Source organism: Daucus carota, chromosome 1 (assembly GCF_001625215.2).
Source record: "Daucus carota subsp. sativus chromosome 1, DH1 v3.0, whole genome shotgun sequence".
Lineage (NCBI taxonomy): Eukaryota > Viridiplantae > Streptophyta > Magnoliopsida > Apiales > Apiaceae > Daucus > Daucus carota.
This window is the reverse complement of record NC_030381.2, coordinates 28163149-28184624: the sequence shown is the minus strand read 5'-3', so window position 1 is coordinate 28184624 and position 21476 is coordinate 28163149. Positions and strand designations below refer to the sequence as shown.

Here is a 21476-nt window from a genome sequence, read left to right as displayed (position 1 = left end):
TGAAGCCCACTTTCATGTCTGGGTGACTGGATATGAAAAACTCATATTTTATGAGTTGAGAATTGAGGTTTAATAAAAAAAATTCTTAACCAAAAAACATCAGCTGCTGCGAATTTGGAATGAAGAAATCCATACCTCATAATCGTATTTCTGGGTTTAAAAGTGGCATAAGCTCATTTTCACTTTTTTAATGCCCGTTTGGCAAACTGATCGAAGCACTTAATTATTAATTTTACATATCAATTGTTTTGTCCGATACAAAAGAAAAATTATAATATTATCTTAGCTTTATCAAAATATTATTTAGTTATTAGTTTTTTTCTTTTAATGTAAAGTTTAAAATTTTGTGTTTGTAAAATATTTCATGTATTAATAATAAAATATCTTATATTATTATAATTTATTTTTTAGAAAAAACAAATAATATATTACAAAATTATGAAACTACACTAATTTATAAGTTAAGCTACCCAAATATTTAAAAAACTTATAAGTCACGGTATCCAAACATTATAAGTACAAACCAACTTCTAACTTCTAATCCACTTTTTTATTTTAACCAATAAGTCACTTTTTTTTAAACCCAGCCAAACGCCCCATAATTTGCAATTGAATTTAGTTATCCATTTATAAAATGGCAAGCTACTTTTCTCATATGCCCGCTTCTTTCTAATTTCTCCACCGTCGATGACAACTCGTCGACCTTCCTCTTATGTATTGAATGTAAAACTCGGATGTGCTCCAGAGTCCAGAACATATAACAAAAATTTAAATAATAAAAAAGAGTAGTACTTGGTTTTATTTTTGGAGTTTAGCAAAAATTTCTTCCAACTGATTTTGTTTCGGTGCTTTTCCTTCATTTCATCTGTGCTTCATTAACAATGTGAAGTTCAAACTGAGATCTTTTATAAACCATACAATATTTAGTAACTTGTTTTTAAAGAGACTTAACACCTATACACAAATTGTGGGCTGAATTTTTTCGCAATTATCATTCTTTTCTTACTGAAACTATTCGCAGCTCACTTCTTCTGATCTTTGAGTTCCTTTACTCTTTCCTCGGTGGCCTTCAAAGCTTTCCCATACGTGCTTATTAACTACAGGATAACAAGGTATAAACTTTAAATCTTTTAACATTCAGAGTATATATGAGTAGATATTTAGTGACATTATAAGCAAGGGTTTCCAATTTAAATATGAAACCAGATAATCGACCCCAATGGATATAAAAGACCTATGTGCATGCTAACAAACTAATGTCATGCTCAGGGATCGGATAAGATTATGGTGGAGACCTGCTAGTACAATTATAGAGGCCTACCTCATCAAGTTCTTCCGGGGTTATTATAAACGGAGGACACATCATTATATTATCACCAGCAACACGAACTAACATCCCATGCTTCTCACACTGTGCACCAAAATATGCACCCACCCCTGAGGAAACATTACGAAAACTTCAATGAAAATTGGAGTGGTGGTAAACTTGAATGATTCAAACAGTAATAGATGAAATTAATCATTTCACAACTCAAGACTTGCACAAACGTACCCCATTCTGGAGGGAAGGGATTAGTTGGTGACTTGTTATCCGCGAACTCAGTCCCGATTATCAAACCGGTTCCTCTTATCTACAAAGTACAAAAAGTACAATAACTGTTAAGTATGGACACAAATTAACATACCTTATCACAACAGAAAAAAGGTATATGAATCACCTCCCCAATTATTGGACTGTCAGAAAATGCCTTTACACCATCTTGAAACTTTGGAGATAAACTCTTCACTCTATCAACTATATTTCTTTCCCTGGAAATGAGGTTAAAAGTCTTAAATTCTGACCATTAAATCCTTGTTAGCTGATAGTATCCACCAGACACGGGATCCAAAACTTTTATTATCCAGCTACACGATTATGGTTTGATTTGTAATTTATATTTGTTTTTTGCCTATCATCTTAGAAGTAGTTATAATTATAAATAATTATAATGTTGGTCAACACTTATAAGATCAACAAAAATGTTACAAATACTTAATAACACAGTAATATCATACTCTACAAGTCAATTTAATATTCATTTGTCCACACTCAGATAAACTAGATGAGAAATAATTGGTCCCATATTCCTAGATAGTACTATGGAATTAAAGCAATGCTTGCATTTTTGTTTTGCTTTAAGTATTATATAGTTTATTGACCTCTAAAGTTTTATCATCGTGTATTCCATATTTAGATTTTCTGTACTCCCAGTCCTCAAAAGTGGCCAAATCAACTATCATACAGCAGTCAAGTCTTGCTTAACTCTTTAAATTTTCTTTCGACTCCCCAGTAACTATGTAACAAGAAGCTCAGTTGTTATATATATATATATATATATATACGGGAATATGAATTGAACAAAGTATCAATACTAGGAAATCGAACCGCAGAACAATTTCTACCCCTATACATTTCCAACCACCAAGGAAGGTCTTAACCGATATTGATATAGAAATAACTGCATATTAACCAAGTCTGCCGAACATGAACCATAGATATTGAGTTATTGAGTATTAAACCATAACAGACCAACTCCTGTAACTAATAAGGTTTATTTTTTATTAACCTAAATAACAAGAGCCTACAGGTCACTGTTTTCTGAACAACAGACATACAAATTATATGATAAATAATATAAAAACTCTATTATATTCTTACTTCCATTCCTTGTCATGCAATGTGCTGACTTGGTCGTAGAAACTCATGCAATCAGGATAAGCAAAAGATGATAATGATTAATGACGATAAAATAATAATGAGTTAAGTTATTATTATTATTACTACTATTTGTGGTGCATTGACACTCTTGCAGTGAAATATTAAGGTTTGACTTGTTGCATTCAAATAGAGAGTCAATCGACCACTTGTTTAAACACAGTAACAAACAATTGATGATGGGTAAATTGCAATGAATACTTTGTAACACAATATTATCTAATATCAACTGTGAATAAATGAGGCAGCTATCAATCATTTCAGATGTACAACACTGTTTAAAATTAAGTCAAAGGCTTTAGGTTAAATCTAAAACATACTTGTAGATCTTTAGTGTTTCAAGTGCAACAGCACACGAAACAGGGTGCCCGGAATAGGTAAATCCATGAGAGAAAGTACCTGACAAAATATAGATTTTAGAAGCAAACTCATGGAAAACTCCAATCAATGTTAAAAAGTTCCATAAGTTTACCCAGTTTATTGCTTTGAGAATATATAACATCAGAAACTTCTGGACTCACTAAAACAGCACCAATTGGCATGTATCCAGAAGAAAGAGCCTGTAACTTTCAGTTAGATAAAGGAAGCAAAAACATATAACTAGACATCCTGAGTCTGATTATTTACCTTTGCTATAGAGACAAGATCTGGTTTAATGTTGTATTTGTCGCAGCCAAACATAGTCCCTAATCTTCCAAAAGCACAGATAACCTAGAAAACATTAAATAGAGGCTGTTGGGACGGTATAAAAATCACAAGCCACAGACATCAGATTACTGATTAACGTACAGACAGGAAATATGTTGATACCTCATCCGCTATAAAGAGAATGTCATATTTTTTCACTACAGCTTGAATCTGCAAAAACATAATGTATATGCCTGTAAGAGTTCAATAGGCTGAAAGGGAGAGAGTGGCTACAACCTACAGGTTCTAAACAAAATCATGAAGGACAATAAGTTTCTTGAACGATTTTAGAATATACGGTAGCATCTTTGATACAAGAATTTTGTGTATGTAATCATGATAAGGTTATTCCTATATTTTGTGTATTTTTGCATTGAACTGGATTTCTAGTTTTAATGCATGTTATTGTTCTATTGTAGAAAAAAGGACTTGACAAGAAGGATTTGCATAAAAATTTATTAATTTTAATTGCACGTGCAAGCTACGATTTTGAGCCATATGTCTATTTCAAGTGGGGGAATTAAGGAAAAACCTTCACATACCTCTTTGGAGCCAGATGAATGCCAATATTACATGATGTCAGGAAATTTAAAATGTTACAAATACTGCTGATTACTGAGTAAATCGGTTTCGATTATCTTCTAAGTTGTTCATTTAATATCAATTTCTCCACGTACATGCATTATAAAATGTTTAGCCATGTGATATGTGTTACACATGCTTTTAGAATTACAAGGGCCCTTACAGGTGACTTGTTAAGTTCCAATGCAAAGAGCAGTACAAAACATTTATAAAATAAGAGAAAGAAAAAGAGTAATTAACCTTTTCAAAATAAGTAGCTGGTGGTGGTATCACACCCCCTGCCCCCATGACCGGCTCTGCAATAAATGCAGCAACCTTGAACGAAATATATTAAAGTCAGCCTTAAAACATGAATAGCCATTATCATCCTTCATGCTATAGTATAATTCGAACATTAGCTAAATACCGTCTCTGGTCCCTCTTTTATAATAAGCTCTTCCAAGTTATTCGCTAATCTGGTTGAGAAATCTTCTTCCGTCTCACCTATAAGAACTTTCATATTATAACTAGTTTTGGAATTACAAATTCTGTAAACAAAACACTGCATTACATACAAATAATCAACCTGGAAGATGATATCGCCAGTAATGCGGGCAATCAGTGTGCAAAACAAATGGAGCTGGCAAATCAAATTTTTGGTGCAGTGCGGGAAGGCTGTCCATATAAAAAAGTAGGTTGGTAAATTTTTTTATAAATAGATGACAACACAAACAATTCCAGAACAATACCCTGAAAGACTAGCTGCTATAAGAGTAGATCCATGGTACCTGCCAAAATGCACATACAGTATCAGAGTAGGATCTCTAGAAAGTTTTCTAAGTGAGCACAAAATAAAAGCAGTGAATGATCTTACGATTTTTCTCGAGCAATAAACTTTTTTTTGTTTGGCCTCCCAAGTGCATTGTTATAATACCAAACAAGCTTCACCTGCCAATGAATGTTTTTGAATTAAACTTTCATTTATTTGACATGCTGTGATTAGCTCATCACCATGACGGCATGATAATTTTATAGTGCTTTAGAATATTATGTGTAACAGTAACTTAATTATTTACCATAATTATTTACCATAATAGAGGCTCGGCACCTATTATATAGAATACACATCTATCTACGCAGTAGTCACACATGTGCACATATATACAATTCTGTCATAATTTTCTTTGTCTCTTTCCTAATCTCATCACCAATTGTCTCTTCTATTTAGCTTAAACATTCATATATCATGAGATTTCTCTAAGAGGTAGAGCCTCAAATCTCGATAAAAATGTATAGTTTTTAATGTCCACTACGTTGACTTTGAACTTCAAAACGTTAGTGTTACAGCTCTTTCTTACATCCTTATCTACGTGTCACCTCCACTGGATCAGTCATTTCCATTATCTTTATATATATTTAGTCTCTAGTAATATCATTTGGCAGTTCAAAGTGTAGGGCGACTCGTAGAGTAGCAATTCTCTTCAACATAGTGCTGGATTATATGCTGCTTCCACTTCATCATTATCTAAGAAGCCAACTTCCATACGAGGAACTCATTCATTTTGCTAGAAGAAGTATTGTTTAAGTGTTGCCTATTTAATAATTAGTTAAGATGTGTAAGGTCAAAAATAATATGACTGCTTGCAGCACCTGGGTATCATTAGCTTCAGATCCACTATTCGTGAAGAATACTTTTGCCATTTTAGAAGCAGTAAACATATCCAAAAGCTCTTTTGCAAGATCCTGCATAATTAAGAATCGAAATGAATAAAATCATATATGCAAGTGAGACAATCTTTAGGAATGAATATCAACATACCAAAGATGGTTTTGTAGTACGATTCCAGAAGGAATGATAAAATGGCAGTGTGCTAAGTTGTTTAGCAGCAGCATCAATCAGACGAGGCTCACTACCTCCTGAAAAATATTAATAAAGGAAGAAATATGTAAGACCACAGCAATATAACTTTTATGAATTATTAGGAACTAACTTATAACCCGTGCAATGAAACGGGCTTTCTTTGATATTCTGTAATTTTTCTATATACTCAGTTCTTCTTTGATATCATGATATCAAACATGTTAACTTGTATATATATATATATATATATATATATATATATATATAGAGAGAGAGAGAGAGAGAGAGTCTCCTATTCCAATAGAAACCAAATTAGCCTAAAAACTAAAAACCAGTTTTTGGACAGTTTTTTATCACTATTTTTAACTACAGAAATCACTAATTTGTACATAACATATCACTAATTTATATATAGCATATCTCGCGAATATAAATATATATACACACATATATGCAACGTATATGACCATCATATTCACCCAAATCGTAATAATGGACCTCTTCCCACCATTACCAAACGTTTCCATGACTTTCCACCATTATCTATCATCACCAATAGTCACATACACTTTCCATCATAACTTACAAAACTAACGACTACTTACCATCATCATACAACTTCTCTTGCGGCTTCCTACCACCAAGAACCTTCATAAGGATGAAATTAATCATCTATAATCGATTATCAATAATTTAGATAAGTAGATTTTCTCAATTTTGATAATAAAAGTCGTTGTTTACATACTGTATAAAAACAGTGATTAGTGCAGTATAAATTAGTGATACCCGTAGTTATAAATAGTGGTAGGGAAACTGGTTTCTAGTTTTTATTTTAAGAGTGGTTTCTATTTGATCATGAGCCTATATATATATATATATATATATATATATAAGCTTCTATTGTAAAAAAAATTATTGATTTATATAAAATAACTTGAATAAAATGATATGTTTTTTTCAAAAAATAAGATAAAAATATAATGATATGTTTTGTTTGCATGTTTAGAACAAATTACATAAATGTTTAATATAATATGTTGTTGACGGGATTCGGACCTTAAACTTTTGGTAGTATTTAAGATATTAAAATACAATATGTTCTTTTGTGTTAGATCGAATGGTCATCATTTATTTGCTTTAGACGATCTAACGGCTATAATTAACTGACCAAACTGCCAGCCAAGCAACCAACCAAGTTCTTAATGTTTGGGCTTCAGTTATATATTATAAAAATGCATAAATCTTTACCTTTATTAATATGAAGACTTTGTGGACTTCTAGAGCCACATGTCTACCGGGCTGCCTACGTGGAGCTAAAAGTTACATACATTAATCTGTATTTATTTAATATCATTAGCTAGGAATATATGTAACTTTAATTTATTAAATTGTACAGACTAATAACAATAAATAAATAGATTATTAGGAATATTACAGGTCAAGAAAAGAATATGATAAAAGGAACTCTTTCCATTTTAATATAATTTCACTTGTCTATAAAGTTTAACGGTTTTCGTCCTATAGAATAAGACCTATTTTTTTTATTAATTTAAATCTTCAATTATTCATATTGAGATTGTTTTCTTGTTATAGGTTGCGACTTGCGAGCTACAGACAAGTCCTCTGCTCAGTTGAAGTACAAATTTATCTTCTTCTTTGATTGATTCAAACTTATCTTTGATTTTTTTTAATCTACAATTCTCTGTTTCTAATTCGGATGTCAGTCTTATCACATCAAGATGCAATAATAGCATAGATACAGTCAGAGTGTCAGACAATTGGCCCATCTTCATAACAATAACAAAAAAATACAATTAACTTCCAACAACTGATACCAAAGACACGAGGACTCTCGGGAATATTATTAAATTTCTATTGCTTAGTGTTTATGTCTTCTGAAGAGCATACACTGCTAATTGATTGTCATCTACTGATGCATTGCAATGGGAACATCAACTTAATACGGATGCTTAGAAATGTTGTTCAATCACTCACATAGTTGTTGTTCAAGTGGACTACTTTAAAAACCATGCATATACACTGCTGTGAAAAATATACAAGAACAATTATGTCAGGCACGTTTTAATGTAAAGGTTATACAGCTTTAACTTGACTGGTAAGGACTAGTGTTGTGTAAGTAGATCATACAATTATATTTTTGCTTTAAAGTTCTGGGAAGTTCCTATATAATTAGCTAGATATCAAGTATCCTCTGACTATCGTCAGTCACTAATGCTAGATTTTAATCTTTACCCTTCTTTTCAACAAAGAGCTCCCTTTAACTGTATATAAATTGCTATCAGATGTAACTAAAAAAATAGGAAGAAAAAAAATTATATACAAACTATTATCACAGCAGAGATTCTGAGACCAAATGGCAATAACAGAGAAAGAGAGATAAAAGATAATGAATACAACGATGCGAATATCGGTATAACAAATTTGTGGATAAGGAGTCAAATTGGCATTTAACTGGATGGTGGTACCAGTAACGCTCCGATCTCAGGTTGTAGAGACATATCTCTGCTCACAGTAAAAGGCACAGACAAGCTGGGATGCATATTTGAAACCTTACACAGATTTAAGAAATTGACCCAATTTCCAAAATGGAAAGCTGAGAATGTGGCGGTGAAAGTTATCTGGTGAACTTTATGAAGCTGACAAGCTGGGATGCATATTTGAAACCTCACACAGATTTAAGAAATTGACCCAATTTCCAAAATGGAAAGCTGAGAATGTGGCGGTGAAGAGTTATCTGGTGGACTTTATGAAGCTGAACCTGATAGCAAACCTAAGCACATTTTAAACTGTAACAGCAGTATGGAATGATAGTAAAACAAGCCCACAATATACTTAGATGACTTTCTGGCGTCGCAAGTACATGCTCTCAACAAAAAGATAAACAAATCCAAAAAGAGGATCTTTTTTAACATACTATATGAACCTTCAAGGCTAAGAAGAGAGATTCATAGCTGTAGCTTACAGCCTAGAGGATGCACCTCTGCTGGTTCAAGTCTCCAAAGCTAAGGAGAAAGATTCATAGGCTTCAGCCTCTCCTCTTGGTTAAGAAAAGGAGATTGAGATTGAGATACAAGCCTCTGTGAATGCATGTACGCACACAAGTATTTAAAATTTTAAAACTAACATTACACTGAAAGAAAAAACCAGAGGAGAGAGATTCACGGTTCAAATCCAGAATTATTCCTCTATTTATACAAATGGATATTCTGTACCTTTTTAAGTGGATCTTAGTCCGACTTGGAAAAATTCAAGACAATGTTTTTCAAAAGAAAAAAATACCAACATATGCTTCTTTACTTTATATTTATTCTGCAATCAAATGTGCCAAACAAAATTTCTAAATCTGCTTCTCCAGGATCCTGATATAATATATATGGCTTAAATTAGTTTGAGGTAATTAAAGATATACTAGCAAGCGTGATAATTTTTGATAAAACCCTAATGAATTCGATCATCTGCAGGTGAAGGTCCCATTTTGATTTGTGCACAAGAACATATCGTGGTATTGTTTAACAAATATGTCACAATGATGAGGTTTTTCTATTTTCTTGTTGAACTCAGTTGGCTAAAAGTGGTTAAAAACGATAGGCTCTAATACCAATTTGTCAAGAACTAGGACATAATCTTAAGATAGGACAGACTACATACAGAAACGCAAAACCATGAAATATTAGGAGGAATCCAAGTCCAAAGATTTTCTAGATTGGCAGTTGGTCGGTATTCATGACTCACAAATATAATCTTACATATTTGATGTTTACTCTTTAGCAAACTTTACGATGATGACTCACCGTTTAATGTTTATGGATGATTAAAGGTCTCAAAATATATAAACTGATACACATATGAAAGCATATGACTACATTAACTCCTACTACCTGTTACAAACTTGCTCCTGTATGTAATACCGTCCACAAAATATAGATACAACTAGGTGCACAATGTAGTAAACAATTAAAATTTTGAGAGCAACTTTTATCTAATATCGTACCCACACAACCGTGTAGGAAATAAGACCAGAATAGCATGATCAAATGACCAATTGACCTTGAAGACCTCCACAACATCTAAGTATTAGTGAGAACTAAACTTACAGTACTTCAATTGTTGCACGTACGCAGAACACTAAATCATAAATAGAAAGATAGAAGTAGGGAGTATAAAAGTAGGTCATAAGAAGTTATATCAACAAGAAGGAACAAATGGTTATGATTAAACAATATAACATGAGATTGCTATTTTAAGAGTCAATGCATATTGTCTAGGAAACTCCTCACGGGGTTAAAATAAGAAACATAGACTGGATACCTAAGGACGTGCACCACAGACCGGCAAGAGAATCAAGATACTTCTTTCCACTTGTATCATAGACATAGGAACCCTGAAAAATCAATTAAAAATATTCAGGGTACTAGAAGTGAGAAGACAGTTAACCTTTGTTGGTACGTACTATAAAAAAATCAAGCGTAGCAATGACCATGAAAACAAACAATGATCTGGGTATATCGCACCATGTTCAATATGTTTATCGCACCATAAAAACAAAAAATGATGGTTCATTGACGTAATGTATCAAAGGCATATGTTATGGTGAATGTATATTACATTTACAACTATGTATTGTTAAGCTCGTATACGCACATTTTCATTTACTAATTTCTGGGTTTCATAGGCCTTGATGTGGCATTCGAATGAAAAAAGTTCCACAATTCTTACCTCGGATTTAGCTATCACGAGAGGATTTAAATCACTAGTTTGCCACCCAGCAGTAAACGGTGCCAACATATCATGTCCCTTAAATCTGAGAATTAAAGTAGGTTTAGTAGCTAAGATACAAGCTTGTGACATAAAATATACACAGAAATCATAGACACGTGCATCTTAAACCCCACCAACAAACTATTGTATAATTTGTCGAAACTCAATGCTACATAAGCATAATTAACTGCAAAAATGTATGTGTACCCTTCATCATTAATTTCATTGCGCAACGATGCATCTGAACTAGCATATCGAGCGAACGCAGAAGATCCAGCAAATCGGTGTGGCCAAGCTGTGGGTGCTGCTGTCTTATAAGTAGGAGCCTGTAAACACACAAGCAATTGACATCAACTCGGGTAAACAAAAATAAAATAATTCAAAAGTTCGCTTCAATTTGATCATTAACAATTCCAAAACAATAAAAAATAAGTATATTAATTTTACTTTTAACTACCGGGTCAAGTATTTGAAAATACGTAAAAAAAAAAAAAAAAAAAGTCAAGCAACCCTTGGAGGGAACCCTATGAATATGTTCTGAAATTTAAGTCTAAGGGCAAGTCCGATGGTGTCTATATTGTATTCTATACCTTTATCATCGTTGTAATGGTGTTCAGTATACACAACAATGCTATATTTTGTCCTATAGTTATAACAAAAATAGGTGGAGCTATAATTGTGCGGAAATGGATCAAAAAAGTACTTTTTAAAAAAATTAGTTAAATTTATATTTAAAAGTGGAATGTATTTAGAAATTTGTTTAATTCTAAACAAGATTCGAAACCAATGATCAAGGACATGGTACTGTTATTTTTCAGCTTAACTTCTAAAGTAATCAGCTCATCTAACATCTCGAGATTTTAGATAACTTGATTACTTAACATCTCATGGGAGGAGGCTCATGTTCAAATTTCATATTTATTTATCTTTGCTAAAAAACACCAAAAATCAAATGTTATATTAAATTATAGCAGCACAAAAATCGGTTCCCTTTAATATATTCTTAATTCTCAAAAGTCAAAAACGTCAAGTCAAAATAATTAAAAATACATGAAAAAAGCCAAAGTAATTATATAATAGTAGAGGCTATTCCGGGGCCGGAGGAGGTCTCCGAGTTCAATTCCGATGTTGATGCACCTAAACACGTGTATACTTAATAATAATAACAGGAATAATCGACACAAAACTGGAATCGAGAAGGGATCTGCAGGAACCTGAAGAGCAGAAGCTGCTGCTGCTGATGCCGATTTTCTAGCGGCGGAATAGGAGAGCAAACGGGAGAATATTTGATTTCTCATATTTAATCTTATTATTATTAGACTGAATTGGACAAAGGTGTTGAATGTAAGAAGAGACCAGAGTCAAGCTTATATAGAGAGTGAGGGAGTGAGTTCCTGCCTGCCAGTCCTCGAGACTCGGGAATTGAGAAACAAGGGGAATCAAATCAATCAGTAGGAGTATTATTCAAGTACTATTATATCTACAGATTACGATAATAATAATTGTGGAATGATTGTAATTTTCAAATGCTTCCGATTCTTTTTTCCAACCTACTACTTCTTTTATTCCGTTTTTCTTTATACTAGCGTTTTTGCCCGCGCTCCGCGCACGGGCTTCAAATTTTTATTGAATTTTGTTATTATTATTTCACAAATACATTTAATAAATAATTATATTTGAACTTTCAAATAAAGTATAAAGTAGGAAGAAAAAAATTATATTAGACATAACTCTCTTATACTTAAGCTTATTATATATCAAGAAAATTCAAGTGAAATTATATGTCAAACAATATTAAACTAAAATTATATATCAAACAAAACATTATGTTAATAAGAACATCAAAATTATACGTCAAATCGAATAAATATATTTGAATGACTATCCACTATAATGATAGTTATACTACATTCTTGTTTCATGAGGTATAGGGCAGTCACAATTCTACCCGACCCAAGTCTAACTCGTACCGAGCGGATTGTGTTTTACCAAACCCAAATTAAGATATTTATATTTAATATTATATATATATATTTAATATTATTTGTTGAATAAATAATAATTACTCATGTAATATCCTTCAAGTTCAGGTTTAAGATTCCTAAATTTTTCAAGTTTGGGTTCAATTTTGGTATTTGCGAAACCAATTTCGACCGACCCGATTGCTATTTGTAACAGTGATACATATCTACTATGATCAAAGTGACCTACATAAAATGTTTAATACGTACTATTAATGACGTAATATTAAAATTTATAAAAATACTTTTTATAATATCTATATCACTATGTTAGAAACTTTAATATGTATTATTCCCAAAATTAAAAATTGATATATTTGTGACATAGCTAAATATTAGACAACTCCTGGATATTAAATATTAAATAAAAATATAATTATAAATTTCAATTTTAATTTTTAAACACTTTATTTATATAGAAATTAATATAATTAACGCTTAGTTATATGATACATGATACATGATAAGCTTAAAAATTGTGACAGTATATTCAATATAATTATCTTCTTCAATTTTCATTAGTTGTGTACAAACTCAAAATTCAAAAAATGCTATGATACATGGAATGTAGTTATTGCATTACCATTCAAAATTTAATATAATTGTCAGTTAATGATTATGCCCAATTTTAGGATTTTTAGGACATGTGATTGGTCTAAAATAAATATGGAATATGATATGACACGTCAAAATATAAAATAGGTGTTTTTGTCGTGGATTTTTTTTTTGAAATATGTGGCATTGATGATTTGGCACTGTTCAGGATTTATAATATACATAGATTTGGGTTCGATTTTGGTATTTGTGAAACCCATTTCGACCGACTCATTGATTACGCACAATTTTAAGAATCTTAGGACATCTAATTGGTCTAAAATAAATATGGAATATTATATGACATGGCAAAATTTAAAATAGATGCTATTGACTTGGACTTTTTTTTTGAAATATGTGACATTGATGATTTGACATTGTTCAGGATTTATAATATAGTTTGGATTCGATTTTGGAATTTGCGAAATCCGTTTCGATCGACCCGATTGATGTCTTTAAGTAATAGTACATATCTACTATGATTAAGTTGACCTACATAAAATGCTTAATACATACTAATTAATGACGTAATATTTTTATAAAAATACTTTTTATAATACTTATATCACTATGTTAGAAAATGTAATATATATTATTCCGAAAATTAAAAAGCAACATATTTGTAACATAGCTAAATTTTAGACGACTTCCGGATATTAAATATTAAATAAAAATATAATTATAAATTTCAATTTTTAAGCACTTCATTTATTTATATATAAGTTAATATAATTAAAGCGTAGTTATATGATACATGATAAGCTTAACAATTGTGGCAGTATATTCAATATAATTATCTTCTTCAATTTTAATTAGTTCCGTACAAATTTAACATTCAAAAAATGCTATGATTATGGAATGTAGTTATTGCATTACCATTCAAAATTTAATGTAATTGTCAGTCATTGATTACGCTCAATTTTAGGAATTCAAAGATATGTGATTGATTATTCTGATACGCTTAAATAAATTAGGGAAATTATAATGACATGGCAAAATCTAAAATATGTGGCATTGATGTGAACTTTTTTTTGAAATATGTAGCATTGATGATGTGGCACTGTTCAGGATTTATAATATACATAGATAGATATTTTTAACTGCACAATCACGACAGATGAAACAGAAAATTGAGGGAAAGTTTTAGACAGCCTCCAAGAAATCAAAAACCTAGCAAACCCATTATTCAGAACTCAAACCCCGTCATTCTTAGCCACTAATCTCCTCAAATCATATTTTGGAAGGGGCTTAATTAAGGAAGCACGCACATTGTTCGATGAAATGTCTGACAGAGACGTTGTGCCTGGACTGCCATGATTTCTGGTTAGGCTTCGTGCAATTACTATACTAATGCATGGAATGTGTTTCTGAAAATGTTGAGGGAATGTGGTGATCCCCCAAATGCGTTTACATTGTATAGCATGTTGAAGGTTTGCAAGGGGATGGATTCACTTTCTTGTGGGGCTTTGGTTCATGGGTTGGCTCTTAAACATGGTTTAGATGGTTGTTCTTATGTTGATAATTGTTTGCTGGATATGTATGCTACTTGTGGCGGTAATATAGATGCTGCATGCACAGTTTTTCAAGATATGGAGTTTAAGATCCCTGTGGCGTGGACTATTTTGATCACTGGGTACACTCACCGCGGTGATGGTCATGGAGATTGGAGCTCTACAAGTTTTTTGACAAATGTGGATGGTAGGTACTCACTATATTAATTTAGAGTTTCTTATACTGTTATATAAGGCTGTCACGCTGTAAAGGTCATTTGGTATATAACTAGTACATTGAGGGCTGAAAGGAACGAGTTAAAACATCAGGGATTGATGGGTATACACCCATAAATTTTAAGGCCCAAAAGGTCATTAAGCCTTAGGGTAAATCACTATGATAATATGAGTTTCTTATAAATGTTTGCAAATATATATAGTTTGATACCTCTCAGTACTCTCTTTCAACTGATCCATTCGGGTAGCAGCAAATTCAACTGTGTAAAGGCCAGTTAGTGTTACTTAAGTTATCTACATTGTCCGTGTCTGGAAAAATGATTTGTTTCTTTTTGCCCCTTAAGAGTTAATGTCACAGCCCACAGATGAAGGGCATGATGTAAGAGACTAACAATTGTAATGTTGAATAATTTTTTTCATGGACGGTATACAGCTTTGTGCAGCTGCAGCCAAATTTTCTAATTGTTATAACCATTTAATTAAGTGATCCGTAACCAGGATTATAAAGAAGCAAAAGAATCAAAACAGACCAAAATTATCTCAAGGCCATCTCACAGAATTTTGGCCCCGTACTAAAAATTAAATACTAATCCCTAACTGATGATAAAAAAATTATTTAACAAAGTAGATAATACACGCTTTATTAAGTTGTTTTACTATTATAACAACAAATATCCGAGTACCACTCCTGAAAATTGAATCATAAATTATGAATATTTGATATACTACTAAAGTTGGAGTTGATAAATGAGAAACGTACAGTGTCATATAATATTTATATTTGTATTAAGAAGTATAGTTAATAGAAAATGGACTCATACGATTTCAGGACCATGTACAGTGGGGCGCATCGGTTTCGCACACCCACATCATTGCACAAACACCTATGTTTCCACCAAATAATTATGTTGTTCTTTTTTTTTTGAATTTGATGGCAATTGTTAGATGCACAATTGCACCTTTACTTTGGCAAAATATATATTTATACATAATTTGATTAGAGGGTATATTTTTCTTTTTATATGTTTTTCAGTTCTGATATTTGTATTTAATAAATTATATGGTTGTGCAGCAGGAGAAACTTGAAGCAAGTCCATTTAGCGTTTCTATAGCAGTAAGAGCTTGCACCTCAATCGAATCTTCTACGCGTGGCATGCAAATGCATGCCGTAGTACTAAAATGTAAAATGTGGGTTTGATTCCAATATTCTTGTTATGAATTTTATACTAATGCTAGATATGTATTGTAGGTGTAATTTGTTTTCTGAAGCACGTCTATGTTTTTATGGAATGATTCAGAGAGACTTAGTTACTTGGAATATTTTTATTGCTGGATATGAAATGTTGCATCCAAATGAGTCCCTGTACATATTCTCACAGATGGGATTAGAGGGGTATCGTCCCAACAGCTTCACATATTCAAGCATTATAGTGGCATGTGCTAATTTAGCAGTTTTGGGTTGTATACAGCAAGTTCATGGAGGGATCTTCTAAAGAGGTCTCGAAGGGGATTTACCTCTGGATAATGCCCTTATAGATATGTATGCCAAGTGTGGAAGCATAATGGATTCATGTAGAATTTTTAGTTAAATCATAAATGAACCGTAAAGATTTGGTATCATGGACTTCTATGATGATTGGTTATGGCAAAGAAGCTGGTACTTTGTTTAATGAAATGGTTAAATCAGGGATTCAGCTTGATCAGATAGTATTTGTAGCAGTCATGGGGGATTGTAGCCATGCTGGCATGGTTGATGGAGGCATGTGTAACTTCAAATCGATGACTGTTGATTACAAACTTCCCCCCAATCAGGAGGTTTACGGATGTGTATTTGATTTGCTTGGTCGAAGTGGTAGAGTTGAGGAAGCTTTTAAATTGACAGAAAGTATGCCATTTAAGCCTGACGAATCTGTTTGGGGAGCACTTTTAGGAGCTTGTAAGGCTCATGGAATTCCAGATCTTAGCAAACATGCAGCTCAGAGAGTACTAGAGTCGAAGCCTAGTGTTGCAGGAGTTATGTGATGCTAGCAAATATTTTTGCAGCTCAGGGTGATTGGGGGGATTTTGCAAGAATGAGAAAGTTAATGAGGGGAACCGGAAACGAGAAAGAGGCTACTAGGAGCTGGGTGGAGCTCAGAGACCAGGTCTATAGCTTTGTTGTTGGAGGTGTAATCAGTCCTCATATTGTTTCGGCTCGTGAAGTCACTGAACTATTTAGTCAGCATATGCAAGAAACAGCTTGTTTTCCTGATCTAGATTTCTTTTTTTTATGACTCCATATTTGGGCTTTACCCTGTTGTAAGCCAAACTATTGATCCAAAGTCGATTTGAGGAATATTTGCCTAGCCGAATATGTCCATTTATTAGTCTGTAACCACGGATGATAAACAGAAAAATCAAGCTATAGGGTATTCCTGGTAACAATTGGTTTGCTTGACAGCGGGTTTTGACAAGGAACTTGAGTTGAGAAAGCACAGTAGTGCAGTGCTTGCCATACCTCGAAAGGATCCAACGCTTTTAAATTTGCTTCAGCAATTGCAACAATGTTCAAGTGTGTTAAATTCTCGTATCCATTCTTAAATGACCTACATGCTGGAATTTTATTCTAACTACTGTACTATAGGGATCAAGCACGCGTGATTCTAGGGGTTTGATCTCGGCAACCCATACCTATTGTCTGGAGTATGTTTTGTTTCTACAGATAAGTTTCCTTGTGGAAGCATTGGTCGGTCTCCTATGCTTGTGATGGACTACCTATCATTGGGTGCTCAAGTCTCCTGGACCATCAGGTTAGTCTAACTCAGATTTAGTATACTGGCAATGTCCATCTAAATGGCTCTGTGGGACCTCTAAGCTTCTACTTGTATCCCTAATATATGATATTTAAATCTATTCCTGCAGATTGCATCACGTAGAAATGTACAAGAACCTTCTAAAAACACAGTAGAAAAGCTTGGTAAATATTGAAGAACCTTGCATAAATATTGTTGGGTAGTTTGGGAAAGGGGCATTGGTTGAAGTTACCAGCAACGAGAATGGAAGTCAAGGTGCTTGGTTTGCTGCGACTATACTTTTAGAAATTAAGTAGTGATGAATTTGTGATTGAGTATCAGTGTTTAACAAATGATGATGGCACAGAACTTTTCAGAGCAATGGCCAACATGAAGCACATACGACCATATTCACCTGAAACTGCAACGATAGACTATTACAGTCTGCTTCAAGAAGTTGATGCTCTGTGCGATGATAATTGGTGGTGGTGTAGTTTCCAAAAGTACTTCAAGGTAAAATTTAATCTATCTACTTAGTGGTTCGAAAGAGGAATTAGAATTCAAACATTCTGATTAAAGGCCACATCTGAATTGGATTGATGAAAAAATGGTCGTGGTTTCACAGCTATGACATTTTGTGCTCTCACACTAGACATTCTTGAGTTTGGAGTTGATAGTTTCTGTAAACTCAGATTAGAAACTTCATGTGCACTATTCATCTTCCAAACTGATGGATTAGATTCTGTTATTTTGCCTAACTTAGTGCAGTATAAAAGCATGGATAGACAAGTTGTTTTGTAGTTGGCATGTGATTAGGTTGCCCACCTTGAATAAAATTCTGCCGTTCTCACTTGGTGGCGCACAGCCTTCCTGGTATGTGATTTCTGTCTTCTTTGCATACAGTTTTAACTTTTAACGTTAATATCAGAACTATACAGTGGTTAATATTGCAGTATGTTTTAATCTTATCAGAGCTCCTTGACTGGTGAAGTTGGTAACCATTTCCACATTCATGAGGTCTATGGTTAACATAATATATCTTTGGAAATATTGTCTTACTCCGAGTTATACTATATAGGTGGCACAGTTTTAACTTACATCTATAATCTATTACTGTTTCACAAGCACCTTGGCTCTAGTAGAAGAGCTAGCCCCCTTTTATCGTGTAATCAGGGACATCCTACCATGCCTTAACCAGCACGTTCTTAAAAATATAGAGGAAATTAGAAGAATTAAATCAAAGAAGATATGATACATTAAGGGAATGATACATATGCAAAAGTTTGTTTTGTAGGTAGCTAAAACATAATACATTTCTAAGTAATAATTTTTCTCAAGCAGAGCAAAAGGCTCGAAAGTGAAAACAATTATGCAGAAGGGCTCAGATCTCCTTAAATATTCAAGTACTTAAATGCATGTACTGGATTTCTACATATGGCTCGTGTATGGATATCGGTACATGTAAAATACTGTGGAACATATTACCTAATATTCTGGATTACTCGAAACATAGAAGTTTATCAATAAATTCACACATCAAGTTCAAGTAGAAATATAACATAATATTATTACACGAGTTTCAGATTCTAGGCAAACCATCCAGAATCATTATTGCCAGCTTTAATTCGTAAACATGGATCTCTTTATTTGTTAGTTGCTACTTGCTACTGAATCTCCTTCATATCACCTTCCTCTGTTCCATTAGCTTCTGTAATTCCGTGGTCCAACTATTATGGGATAAAAAAATTCTTCAAAAGAGACTACATTATTTTGGGATGGAGGGCCTACGACATTGATTAGGTTGTCAATAATAGCAAAAGCGTGATAATTTCACTGCTATGTGCATAGAGGCCGTGTCTGACCACCTCTAGCCTCTAATTACCTCGTCCCTGCCTCCGACATTAATCAGGTTGTTGAGAATAGCGAATGAGCAATAAATTCAATTGTCTGTCATCAACATTGTGAAAAAAAAATCGACCAGCACCAAGGAAAACTAACCACGGTGATCTGGAATGATCTGAATACAGAACTCAAATGGACAGTAGATTTTAGTAAAACATAGAGGCTTATCGCTTTTGTTACACAAAAATATTGCATTTATTGTCGGCCCAAATGATTACTACCAGCATAATCATAGGACATTTTTCAAATACTAACAACAATAATAGTAGAATCACAGAAAATTTGATGAACCAAACTGTGCATTTTCAGAGGCAATCAGACCTCCTTCACTTGGCCACTGGGTTCTTCACAACCCTCAATCTCGAAAGCAGACGTAGGGAAGGTCCGGTACAGACCTGTTGGAGTCTTGAAAGTGATCTTCCCAGTAGGAGGATCATCAACATAAATATCACTAAGTTTGATCCAAAACAAGAGCTCCTTAGTCTTGACCCCAGTCAGTTTCTTGATCTTGCCTTTCTCAATAACCGCTGTGACCTCATTAGCATAAGAAGTGAGCTTTCCAATTTTTTGGAAAGTGTGATCAGTTCTTTTCTTCTGTTTGAGCCACACAAAGCCTGTTTCTTTGACATACCCACATTCCTCCATATCTTTGAGTGGCAGAAGGCCATTTGGTAAACCCATTTCTCTGAGAATAAATTTTGATTTTATTTGACACATTTCATTTCCATGGTACACTTCTGTTGCACTTGCCTTGATTTCTTCTGTGACTGCAGACATTTTACTTTTTCTCTCTTTTTTCGTGTGCAACTGCAGGCTTGTTTGATTAGTTTTATAGATGACACGAAAGATGTTGCCCTTGAACGTGTAGTAAAATTGCAGAAGTGCCACCTGGTTTTATGTTGATTTGTCGTTGAATTTTCTATGTTGATAGGGTCATCAGTCATTTTCATTCATGGCAGAGTTTTCTGGTCATTTGCGTTGTTAATGAGTTAATGGTAGGGTAGAAGTTGCGTGTGGTTTGGATGAAATCAGGGAATATAAATAAAATTTTAAGAATTGTGTTCTTGTCCGGATCTCTTAAAATTGTTTGTTTGCAACGATCTTTTCATGATATTTTATCATCAAGAAAATACACTTGATTTCTAATGTGTATGAGGGGTCATGTTGCTTATCGGCTATATACACTCATTCTAGGATTTTGTTCTTCATATCATAAGAAAATATTGTTTGGCAGGAAACGATTGTCATTATCATATCTATTGTGTTATTATCGAATACTTAATTTCTTTTTCTATTACTGAAGTATTTAATAAGTTGTGTATAATTATTTTCTTGTAACTCCTATACTATTTTAGAGATGACAGATTCGATTCAATGAATAAACGATTCGCTCGTATCAGATTGGATTCTCTAGGTCGAATTTATAGATTTGAATCTAAATTTTGAACTTACAAACAATAATTTGGATTTGAATTTGAATATGAATATTATATGTGCCCAATTAAAATATGATTTGAATTTCGAAACTTGATTTAATCTGAAATATTTCAAAAATTTGTAACTTATATAAATATTTGTGTTATAATATCATAAATATGATACAAATAATATATATACTCATTTATATTCTTTTTTCTTGTGTAAATAATTAGTTTCAACTCATATTTATTATAATGATTTAATACCTCAAAGATATTCATATATCATCACTAACGAAACTTAATCATATCGCACGCACGCACGCATATTTGTAAATAATTTATAAAAAATGTATTTATAAAAATATTGAAAATTCGCAACGATATTTTTGTGAAAAAC

The 21476-nt window shown here is 32.9% G+C and overlaps 3 protein-coding genes and 1 pseudogene across 3 annotated transcripts; 2 read left to right on the top strand and 2 right to left on the bottom strand.

The window, feature by feature from the left end:
* Window positions 1-884: 884 nt before the first annotated feature.
* Window positions 885-12175, bottom strand: LOC108204726 (vanillin aminotransferase). Its single transcript, XM_017374307.2, has 19 exons — window positions 11858-12175; window positions 10851-10969; window positions 10602-10686; window positions 10194-10266; window positions 5823-5920; window positions 5654-5746; window positions 4878-4951; window positions 4753-4791; window positions 4590-4678; window positions 4431-4507; window positions 4265-4339; window positions 3566-3613; window positions 3383-3466; window positions 3228-3315; window positions 3076-3154; window positions 1719-1809; window positions 1553-1631; window positions 1322-1437; window positions 885-1097 (listed from the first exon to the last, which is right to left on the bottom strand). The coding sequence occupies exons 1-19, from the start codon at window positions 11939-11941 to the stop codon at window positions 1023-1025; spliced, it is 1566 nt and encodes a 521-aa protein (XP_017229796.1). The 5' UTR covers window positions 11942-12175; the 3' UTR covers window positions 885-1022.
* A 2050-nt stretch (window positions 12176-14225) lies between these two features.
* LOC135146933 (putative pentatricopeptide repeat-containing protein At1g56570) lies at window positions 14226-20721 on the top strand (annotated as a pseudogene).
* LOC135149881 (putative pentatricopeptide repeat-containing protein At1g56570) lies at window positions 14632-16478 on the top strand. The gene is made up of 2 exons (XM_064085710.1): window positions 14632-14960; window positions 16235-16478. Exons 1-2 carry the CDS (start codon window positions 14632-14634, stop codon window positions 16476-16478), a joined length of 573 nt encoding a protein of 190 aa, XP_063941780.1.
* Window positions 19974-20435, bottom strand: LOC108204773 (uncharacterized). Its single transcript, XM_017374386.2, has one exon. It carries the CDS (start codon window positions 20433-20435, stop codon window positions 19974-19976), a length of 462 nt encoding a protein of 153 aa, XP_017229875.1.
* Window positions 20722-21476: the final 755 nt, after the last annotated feature.

Bases quoted from the DNA above. Each gene is read 5' to 3' on its own strand.
- LOC108204726 (XM_017374307.2), bottom strand. From the start codon at position 11,941: ATGAGAAATCAAATATTCTCCCGTTTGCTCTCCTATTCCGCCGCTAGA. The intron at 10,267-10,601 runs GTAAGAATTGTG...TTGATTTTTCAG, and splicing joins TCGTGATAGCTAAATCCGAG to GGTTCCTATGTCTATGATAC. The intron at 3,614-4,264 runs GTTAATTACTCT...ATGTTTTTGCAG, and splicing joins CAGCTACTTATTTTGAAAAG to ATTCAAGCTGTAGTGAAAAA.
- LOC135149881 (XM_064085710.1), top strand. From the start codon at position 14,632: ATGTTGAGGGAATGTGGTGATCCCCCAAATGCGTTTACATTGTATAGC. The intron at 14,961-16,234 runs GTACTCACTATA...TATGTATTGTAG, and splicing joins TTGACAAATGTGGATGGTAG to GTGTAATTTGTTTTCTGAAG.
- LOC108204773 (XM_017374386.2), bottom strand. From the start codon at position 20,435: ATGTCTGCAGTCACAGAAGAAATCAAGGCAAGTGCAACAGAAGTGTAC.